The following is a 10,956-nucleotide window of genomic DNA, read 5'->3' on the forward strand; positions in this document are numbered from 1 at the left end:
AGTCAGTGGGAAAGGCTGCAGTTGGAAGAGGACGTCCTGTATCATCGATGGGAATCCATCAACGGAAAGGAAGTCTCTCTTCAATTGGTTCTACCTGTTGCATTGCGCAAGAAAGTCTTTGCAGAGTGCCATGAATCCAAGGTTGCAGGTCATACGGGTAGCAGATGGACAATTGAAAGAATTCGACGGCGTTGCTATTGGCCTCAACTTAGTATGGATGTTGAACTTTGGTGTAAGCTTTGCTGCACATGTGAGTCCAGAAGAACCCATCTCGGCGCCCTCGAGCCCCACCCCAGGTATAAAACGTCGGTGCTCCAATGGAACGTGTATCAATGGACGTCATGGGACCCCTTCCACAGTCAGACCGAGGCAACAAATACATGCTCGTAATCTGTGACTACTTCACCAAGTGGACTGAGTCTTTTGCAATGCCGTACCAAGAAGCAGCAACAGTTGCACAAATCTTCGTGGAAGAATTTGTCTGCAGATACGGTGTGTCATTGGAACTTCATACTGATCAGGGTCGGAATTTCGAGGCAGCTCTTTTCCAAAGTGTTTGTGAGATCTTGGGATGTTCAAAGACCAGAACTACAGCATTTCATCCTCAGAATAACGGAATGGTTGAACGTTTCAACCGGACCTTGGATTTATTGGCCAAGGCTTTTGCTGATCATCAGAAGGACTGGGACGAATGTTTACCTCTGGTCATGATGGCATACCGCTCGTCTCAACATAAAGCTACTGGTTACACTCCTAGTGAGCTGATGATGGGTAGGCAGATGATTCTTCCAGTGGATCTGCTGATTGGAAGCTCTGGGACTCCATAATCTAGTTACCCCGAGTTCACAGAGCAACTGCAGGACCGCATGAATTACACCATCAGTTGACAAGAGAGCGCTTGAGGGTTAACACAGACCGGAACAAGCGTACTTACGACACTCACAAGGCAGGGGAAGGTCATCAACAAGGAGAGCGGTGTGGCTTCACACTAAAAGGCGGAAGAAAGGAATTTCTCCCAACCTACAGAGGAGTTGGACTGGCCCATTCTATGTCATTGATGCTCTTAGTGATGTGACCTATCGGATTCAGGAAACGTCTAAATCACAGCCAAAGGTTGTTCATTTCAACCGGTTAAAGACGTATGTTGGAGCCCCCGTGCCGAACTGGGCTTTGAAGAAGATCAATGACAAGTCTTCATCTTCAGCCACAGTCGACGTATCCCCAGAGGAAAACCTGCAGCCACAGCAGGATTCTCAATCACAGGAAGAAAGTTCTGTGGAAACCGGAGCTAGAGTAGACATTTCTAGCAAAGAACATGACTGTCCAACAGATACAGATCGTACTGCAGAGGCGGGAACAAGAAGGAAGAAGCGACTCTACTCAGAAGTGGCTGCTACATCCAATAGCAAAGAAACATCCACACTTGACCAGGAACCACCTCGTGCGAAGGGGCAGAGAACCAGCAACCAGATGCTACCACGCCATAGTAAACGCTTACGAAAGACGCCATTGCGTTTTTATTGAAATCTTTTAAAGCGAACTTTGTTGTTGTTGTTTTTTTAATGTAAATAAAACCTTGCTCTTGATGTGTTTTGCAAATATTGAACCTTGGTTATGTTTTAATTCGAAACGAGGACGTTTCATTCTAAGAAGAGGGTAGTGTAGCGCCTGAAGGTTCTAACGTAGAGGGTGCAGAAAAAAAAGGATAAGACGAAGAGAAAACGAACGGAAGATAGATAGGAGATCGGGAGAGATACAAGAACTGTAATCCAGATTAATTGGTAAATTGACCTATATAATCAGTTATTATTGTTCATGATTGGATTGTTGAATACTTACTCAATAAATTGTGTTAATGTGAATGAAAACCGATCGCAGAAGGATTCTTATTTTAGCGTGAATCAACTGTGTGTGATTGACGTATACGTGAGTTTAGTGAGAGCTACATTGGAGCACACGGAGAAGATTGATTTGGCAAGATTTGAGGGTGTGGAGTGTTACATTGGTGGCAGTCGCGGGATAATTCTAGACGAATTATGGAACCCACAGAACCCACATCAATCTCAGAATCGAGAATACACCCTATTCATGCTAATGAAACTGTCCCTTATGGTTTTGGAACAATTCAACCAGAGGAAGGAGCGTCATTTGTCACGGTAGATGAATACCACGTGGCAGACCACGTGCGAAGCTTTCCACAGCACGCAGCCTATGGGGATCGATGCACGACGCGTCGGTAGTAGATTGAATGATGCGTTAATGGTGGAGGACGCTCGCCATGTGCGTTCGGTGGGCAACGAATATAACGCACGAGGTGTTATGAGCGGACACAGGGAGGAGCAGATTTCAAACCACACGCACACAATGCGTTCGGCGTTGGGTAACAGGAGCTACGACGCACAGAGCGTTATGGACGGACCAAACGAAGAGATGTTTCCTGACACAACACACGAAGCTTGCGTGTTAAGCAACGAAGGCCGCGACGCAGGAAGCGTCGTTATTGGGCATGGTGAGGAGCTGATCTCTGAAAGTACGCACGCGGTGCGTTCGGTCAGCGACGAAGGCCGCAACGCAAAAGGCGTTTTGAGAGAACGCAATAGGGCGACGACCCCTGATAACACACACATGGTGCGTTCGTTGAGCGACGAAAGCCGCAACGATTTTTTGTTTTTGTTTAGTTTTGCTAAAAAATACTTTTTTACTTTTAGGTAAGTGATAGTCATTTGACTGTCTCGTATTATATGAATGCAATTAAGTATTGTTTCTCATAACCTGTTTTGTAGGACATTGGGTACACTATTTCTATCTAGCTGATACATGCATTGGAATGGTTGTAAGTGGTACAGGTCACTGCATGACTTCATCCTTAAGGACATATTGCATATTATTCTCAGTACTTTTTTTCTGATTGTAGCAAGACTTTGTTGAGTCTCGTTTGAGAGGAATTACCCCGTGCCAGAATCCCGTAATTGAGATATGGTAGAATTATTGCACAATACAACATGGATAGCGCCTGCGCTGGAAGAACGTTTTTAAGCGTATTGATGACTCCAATATTTCTTGCCGCGGTTTTGAAAATATTGTTGATATGAGCATTCCACGTAAGTTTGTTATCAATAGTAAGACCTAAAAATTTTGTTGTTTGCATTTCTTTGATTTCAGTATTATCTAAAAGTATTTGATGCGGCAGATGTTTCAATGAATGACTAAAAAGCATATAATTAGATTTTTGCAGATTCAATGACAGTTTGTTGGCTTTAATCTAATTTCTTATTCTGCATTAATAGTGCTCACTAGTACATGTGGATCATGATGTGTGTAGAAAATATTGGAATCATCAGCAAAAAGAATAAATAAGAGAACATGAGATGAATTGCTTATATCATTCAAACAAAGTATAAATAGTAAAGGGCCAATAATACTACCTTGTGGAATTCCACAGGCAACTGGCTTTGTCGGAGATTCTGATTCATTTACTGTAACAAACTGTATTTTATCAGTAAAGATAACTCATAAACCATTGTAAAGCTGTCCCTCTGATACCGTAATTTAATAGCTTACATAATAGTATTTCATGATCTATTGTATCAAAAAGCTTTAGAGAAGTCGAGGAACAACCCTACGGTCTGATCAGAATTGTCAAAAGAAGTAGTTACTTGATTTATTAATGTCAATATAGCATGACTTGTATTGTGTTTTTCTCTAAAACCGAATTGACTATCACATATAATACTATATTTCTTAAGGAAAGAAACTGCCCTTTTATAAATTATCCTTTCAAGAATTTTTGAAAACGAAGTTAACAAAGATGTTGGGCGGTAATTACTAGTAATTAATTGATCTCCCTTCTTGAAAATGGGTATAACTTTAGCTATTTTCATCTTCTTTGGACCTGGCCAAAGAAGATGAAAATAGCTAAAGTTATACCCATGTAGCAGAAATACACATTTGCCTCAGTTGGGGCTCCAAATTTCCAGATTTTTTCAATAAATTTGCAAATACGAAAAATGGGAGGGTGACTACATAGTAGAAACGCTTTTTCCTCAATGTGGCTCCAAAATGGCGAATTTTCCAAGAAATTGGCAAAATACGAAATAGGGGCTGGGTGAATTGGGGCAGCCCCCTGAGTGGGTAGGGTTTGCTCTGCCCTCACTTCTTTATATTTAGCTTAGAGAAAAAACCCTACTCTTTGGTCTCCAAGCGATTGCAAGAAAAATGCCCAGCCGAAACATCATTTTGCCACATTGAGGTCTCCAAACGCAAGGTATTTTAATAGTCAAGCTACGGATAAGGGTGAGTACCTTCGGCAGGCTCTTGCGGGACTTACTCGCTTCATGCAGAGCAGTGCCTCCTCTAACTTTTCCAAGAGGTTTCATTAACTTAAAAGTTGTTTTGATATGTAGAAAGCGCCTTTTGCCCTAATATATATGTATATACACCTTTCTATCGCTACGCTCATTAGGGGAAGGCGGGGTAAGTTGTGACACTTTTTGCTTTTTGCATGTTAGAATTGATATGATTCATAATCTTGTAGAAATAGTTACCTCGCCTTAAAATTTAATTCTTCCGAAATATTTTTCACTTATGTATAATTTTCTACCCCCACAGTGAAAGTCATTGTCACCTTTGAAAACAGATGTCAAATGGCTCAACTTGCCCCATCTGTTGGGTAAGATGAGCCTTCTTCTTGGGTAAGTTGAGCCACAAAAACAATGTACAAAATGTATGGAGGAAGAACCAGTATTTAATTTTTTTCATTTAAAGTCTTTTCACTTGCTAATTCTCTTTACAATAAATACTCTGATTGATTGAAAATCACATTTATTTCCTTCAAACAGATACAAAATAATATTTGACATAGTAACGAATACAGTATATATTTCGACACAATTTTGAAGGAGGCGAAAACCCGGAAAGCAGAGCTTGAGTTGGGGTCGCCAGACACAAATAAATAACAAGTTACGTACTGTAATGACATCATATGTCATTGCATGTAATTAAGAAAGTTAAGAGTAGAAAAGAAACATACAGTAGATGGAGAAGAGGGAGAAGAAATGTAGGCATTAGAAGATAAGTTCATTTGAATAACAGAGTAAACTGGTCGCAATAACGTAACATTGGTACATGTATAAAGAGCTTGACTGACATTTTTCTAGCATAGCAACAGGTAAGGCATGTGCATTAATTAACAATAGAAATGGAAGGTAGTTCAAGCATGTCAATGTCAATGATCTCTGTCAGTGACCTAGAATCGGGAGGAGACATTCAACTGGAAACGATGTGTTTCGTTTTCACTCAAGCGTATATAGAGAATTAGATGCGTATACATGTATAAACAGGAGCTCTGCGATTCAATATATAAATAGGCTTATTATAAAAGAAGGTACAAACATCAGATTCAAATAGTGAGGCTTAGTGAGCATTTAAATAAAGTTTCATTTTATAAGAGATGAGATTTTATAAGAGATCCCCCCCCCCCTGACAAAACAGAAAGATATCAATGCACATGCAAACTTTGACCAAAAACATGGCATAACCATTTTGGCATAAATTCTCATATTTTTCAAAAAATATTAACCGGACTGTCCAGAAAACGATTGCAATCGATTTCTACCATCTAAATCATTGTGAAATGCGTATTTATTAAATATTTTTCAATTGTCTGTGCACAGATATGAAAATAATTGATTTTCATGAAAAATCCAAGAAGGCCGACAAAAATGGGGTCCTCTGGGACTTCCGTACAGGATATTTATTACCCAGCAGCAGCACATTTTCTTGACCACTGATATCATGCCAACATTATGGGACCATCAAACCTTATTTACCCGATCGGCTGAATAAACTCTCCCAGCCCCCGGTCTAATATACCAGATAAATTTACATTCGTTCTTTACCCCATATGATATTTCTAACAATTCCATGAACTTGCTTAGAGTTTGAAAATATCGTACAATATTTGTTCTTTGTCATACTGAAACAAAACTTCACCTCCGATAGGAAATGATCCCTCGAAAAAAAAAAAAATAGGAATACAAAATTCATACATGAAAAAAAAAAAGAATTAACAACAATGAAACCATAATTTACTGTACCTGTTAAAGGAGTTACAAAAGTAAAATTGAACCTCTGCTTTCCTGCTAAAATTTTCATTAACTCATTATATCTGAATTGAATCCTTAAGGTTATAATTTGTAAATACGTACCTCCATTGACATCAGTCAGAAAAAGGGTGAAGAGAAGTGGGTACAACATCTTTAAACATGTCTCCATGCTTACGGTTGGTTGTATGCAACAGTCTTTCCGAAGCCTTTATTTGTTTACTTATATATCGTACATAGAGTTTGATCATATACTGAGAGTGTTGTTAATCTATCCACGGTAGGAAAAATCGAAATGTTAACCCCGAATCACGTAACGAGTCCTCTCAAAAAATGATTTCAATCCCAACAGGTAATAGCGGCGACGAGAACAAAAGTCAGGTTGCGCACAGTTGCCCCAAATTAATGCCAACCAAATTGCTCTGTGGTTGGAGTATGGTTTCCTTTGTTACGTTACATTTTAATTTTTCATTATTCTTTATTATTTGATCAGCATACCGTGATCATGTTGAAGCCGTTCCTTCCCAGGCTGTCACCTATTGTGTCTCTCGAACATTCAATAGATAGAGGTTATATTGAGGGTTCTGCAGCCGTGGAGGTAAAAAGGTTGTTGGTCTCAATCAGCGGGCTTCATAAATTCCTCCTCGGAGAGTTTCATAACTGTCATATCTGATCCATTTTGACCTTGAATTTTACCCTGGAACGATTTTATACGCGTGCATAGATAACAGGGGGGGGGGGGACTCTAGATAAAATTACATTTTAGCACGTTTGATCATTAATTTGTTTAACAATGTATCAATGTAGAATAATCTTAGATCAACCGTCCATCTTTAATCATTGTTTATTAATAAACGCTTCTCGTTCTCTCTATAAATCACTTTTATGCTACTGACTCATGATTAGTACATCTCTCTCGCCCTTTCTCAATTTATTAGTCAAGGCTAGGCCCCCATACAAAGTGGACAAAACCTTGCTTTATTATTATAATTATTATATATATATATATATATATATATATATATATATATATATATATATATATATACACACATATATATATATATATATATTTATATGGTTCACATGGAGGTGCAGTGGCTTGAAATGTGGGGCAAGGTAAAAATTCGAAAGTTGCAAAATGACACAATATTGAAAGTCACTGTTCTTTTTTTAGTGGTGATGAGTGGGTTCTCAGCGGTTTCTTTAAATTATTTTCATGCACCTTTAAAATCAACATTAACATGGAATCAAACACACCTCTGCACAAGCAAACACATAACAAATAAACAAACATGCATGGGTATTTCAAACCACGACTCAAACCATGTTATCTCACAGAACCATCACTACAGAAGCAGGGGCTTGATTTGAATGGATTTTCATCTCTATTGACACAGACAAAGGAATCATGTTCTGTATTGACCTTTCATGACTATTTCTGCTCGTTTTGCAGCTTTTCAATTCAGACCTCATCCAACACTTTTGAATCGTGCACTTTTCGTGATGGCATGATCATAACAAGCATGGTATGGTGTCATTTTAAAGAGAATCAAATGATCTTTTGAATGATGTAAAATATGCATTGTGTAAAATTGGGAGTTGGGAGAAATTAATGGCCAAACACAGATATCCAAACCTTTTGAGGGGTTTATATACATACATGTGTGTGTGGATGGGTGAGGATGTGTGTGTGTGTGAGAGGGTGGGTGTGTGTATGTAATTATGGAAAACTCAATTGTGTCCCCTCCCCCTACCTTTGAGGAGAGATTTCAGCACCCCCACTGAAAAAATCGTTCCCAGGTCCCTGGGCCATGACCCCCGATCTGTGCTGAATTGCTTTCAGGGAGGGAAACAATACATTGTTTGTCTGAGCGACAGAAATGGGAAAAATGTGATATTAATTTGAAGGGTACTCCGGACTGAAAAATATTTTATCTTAAAGGAGAAATATATTGATTATGAATATGGACTTATTATATATCAGTGGAGAGGTAATGATGTGAGGATTACCATTAGGTCATTCAAAAATAACGAAAACAATACATAAGGTGGAAATCGCCAATTAAAAAACGCTAAAATGTATCTCCGAAATATGCCTCGCATCGGTCTCTGAATTGACTCGAATTTGATGACGTCACTGTCTGTACGAGAGGCGTGATTGGCTCTCCCACGTCAAGCTCCACTTGCATGCAAAACCTGTTGCGAGGGTACGTTTTCTCCACACTGACACTGAATACTTCGATCAGGAAATGACAGAAAACCCAGAAGTTTATCTAGATTTGGATTTTTAAATTGATGATTATGAAGATGAAGAGAATGATGATAAAGTTTGTAACTCTAGAAAAACAAAGTGACGTGGATGGTGGTAAATTAAGGGAATTACGCAGGTGATGATGAGTAGGACAATTCAACTTGCAAATGCAAGCCGATTCGCTACCAACGCATGCAGCTGCTAGCTGCACCGCGGGTCAAATCCATGAAAATGAATTCCATGCAGCATGACCACATCCAGACAGAGTCCCTTTCCTCTATCAACAACATAATGAGAAGGAAAATAATAAAATAACTGTACTTACAAATAAGTGAATATATCCGAACCTAGGCTGAAGGTAAATCAACTCAAGGAATAGCAGCAGACGATATGCACCGACGATGATTTCACGTGGCTGGAATAGATTGTCACTCGTTCTGTTAGATGAAATTTCTATCTCATTATTTTGACTAAATTACGAAACTCGGAGAATTAGTATTCTACATAAATTAAGTAACACCTGGTACTATTTTTTGAATTACGATAAAATATTTTTGAAGCAAAGAAATTGAGGTAGATTAAAATAAGATATAAAGGATCATCCACTTAGCCGCTTGCGATTGTAAACAAACAATCAAAAGCACATGGCCAGCTTGCTCCACTAAACTGAAAATACGTATTTTCAGTTCAGTGGCTAGCTTGCTCGCCCATAGAGTTGGATAATCCAACTCTATTGTGCTCGCCTTGCTGATTGTTTACAATCGAATGCGAGCTAGGCGGATGATCTTTTATATCTAATTTTAATTTACCTCATTTTCTTTGCTTCAAAAAGGTTTTATCGTAATTCAAAAAATAGTACCAAGTGTTACTTAATTTTTATGTAGAATACTAATTCTCCGAGTTTCGTAATTTAGTCAAAATAATGAGATAGAAATTTAATCTAACAGAACGAATGACAATCTATTCCAGCCACGTGAAATTCATCGTCGGTGCATATCGTCTGCTGTTATTCCTTGAGTTGATTTACCTTCAGCCTAGGTTCGGATATATTCACTTGTTTGTAAGTACAGTTATATCATTATTTTCATTCTCATTATGTTGTTGATAGAAGAAAGAGACTCTGTCTAGATGTGGTCGTGATGGAATTCATTTTCATGGATTTGACCCGCGGAGCAGCTATCAGCTGCATGTGTTGGTAGCGAATCGGCATGCAAGTTGAATTGTCCGACTCATAATCACCGGCGTAATTCCCCTAATGTATACCTCTATCCACGTCACTTTGTTTTTCTAGAGCTAGAAACTTCATCATCATTCTCTTCATCTTCATAATCATCAATTTGAAAATCCAAATCTAGATAAAATTCTGGGTTTTCTTTCATTTCGGGATCGAAGTATTCAGTGACAATGTGGAGAAAACGTACCCTCGCAACAGGTTTTGCATGCAAGTGCAGCTTCACGTTGGAGAGCCAATCACGCCTCTCGTACAGAAAGTGACGTCATAAAAAATCCCCAATTTCGCGGACTTAATTCTGCGTGTTTAAAGCATTCAGAGAGAGAACTTTAAACTATCAATTAACTGAGTTCCATCGGTCTCCATGATAAATGATGTACACCATCGTGTTCTCCTTATTTTCTCCTTTAATTTGATATATGATTCTCCATTTTTACGATTTTCAATATACTTCTACTTTAATAAATAGAGTAAAATTCACAGAGCAAAATCTCATAACAAATAAGAAATATATTTAATTTTGGAGCTTAGCAATATTTTGCTAAAACAGCTACATGCACATTGTCATCAATATTCATTAGACGGGCCGATGATGTCATATCCCCATTTTCCCATTTCTTACATTATTACAGGAAGTCATAATAATCTCATATTTAAATACATGTGTGTATGATAAAATCCCCCGTATCATAAAACAGGGGCGGTGGAACCGATAGGCACTTGCCCCCCCCCCCCCAAAAAAAAAAAAAAAAAAAAAAAAAAAAAAAATCATCGTAGTAGAAAAAAAATCAATGGAAAGTGCCCTTTTCAAAATGAAATGTGCCCTTTTAAAAAATAAAATACCCTTTTTGAAAAAAAAGAAGTACATTTTAGGTTGGAAAATAAAAAGAAAATTGGCTCACGCTTCGCTATCGCATAAATTTGTGTTTAGTAAGGTACTCACGCTTCGCCATCGCATATATTATTGCTTGTAAGGTACTCATTCTGTCATTGGTTACAAAAATACTTAGAATGTCCAGTTTTCATGTTGGAATATTACAATTTTCGGCTCGCGTTCTGCACGCACATCATTTATTGTTCAATAAGGTACTCATTTATTCTTGGCTACAAAAAATGCTTAGAATGTCCAATTTTTAGGTTGGAAAATCACAAATTTTCAGCTCGCGGTTCGCACTCACATTATTCGATTGGTGAGATATCTGTCATATTAATCAGTCACTAAATGCACTCCTTATCAGGTCCCTTTTCTGGACAGTATATTAAACATTTCAGCTCGCGCTTCGCAATTACGCCAATTCTTTGGTTAGATACACAACTTTTTCATGATATCAGAAACTGATTGGAATGTTTAATGTTCATTTCTTATTAAA

At 38.3% G+C, this 10,956-nt stretch overlaps 1 protein-coding gene across 1 annotated transcript; it reads left to right on the forward strand.

Annotated features, from left to right (window-relative positions):
• Positions 1 to 428: 428 nt before the first annotated feature.
• On the forward strand, positions 429 to 1,524 carry LOC135155757 (uncharacterized). The gene is made up of 2 exons (XM_064105930.1): positions 429 to 771; positions 947 to 1,524. Exons 1-2 carry the CDS (start codon positions 429 to 431, stop codon positions 1,522 to 1,524), a joined length of 921 nt encoding a protein of 306 aa, XP_063962000.1.
• Positions 1,525 to 10,956: the final 9,432 nt, after the last annotated feature.

This window comes from Lytechinus pictus, chromosome 10 (genome assembly GCF_037042905.1).
Source record: "Lytechinus pictus isolate F3 Inbred chromosome 10, Lp3.0, whole genome shotgun sequence".
Taxonomy (NCBI): domain Eukaryota; kingdom Metazoa; phylum Echinodermata; class Echinoidea; order Temnopleuroida; family Toxopneustidae; genus Lytechinus; species Lytechinus pictus.

Coding starts and splice junctions, on each gene's coding strand:
- LOC135155757 (XM_064105930.1), top strand. CDS start 429: ATGCCGTACCAAGAAGCAGCAACAGTTGCACAAATCTTCGTGGAAGAA. Junction 772..946: donor TCCTAGTGAGCTGATGATGG/GTAGGCAGATGA, acceptor GACACTCACAAG/GCAGGGGAAGGTCATCAACA.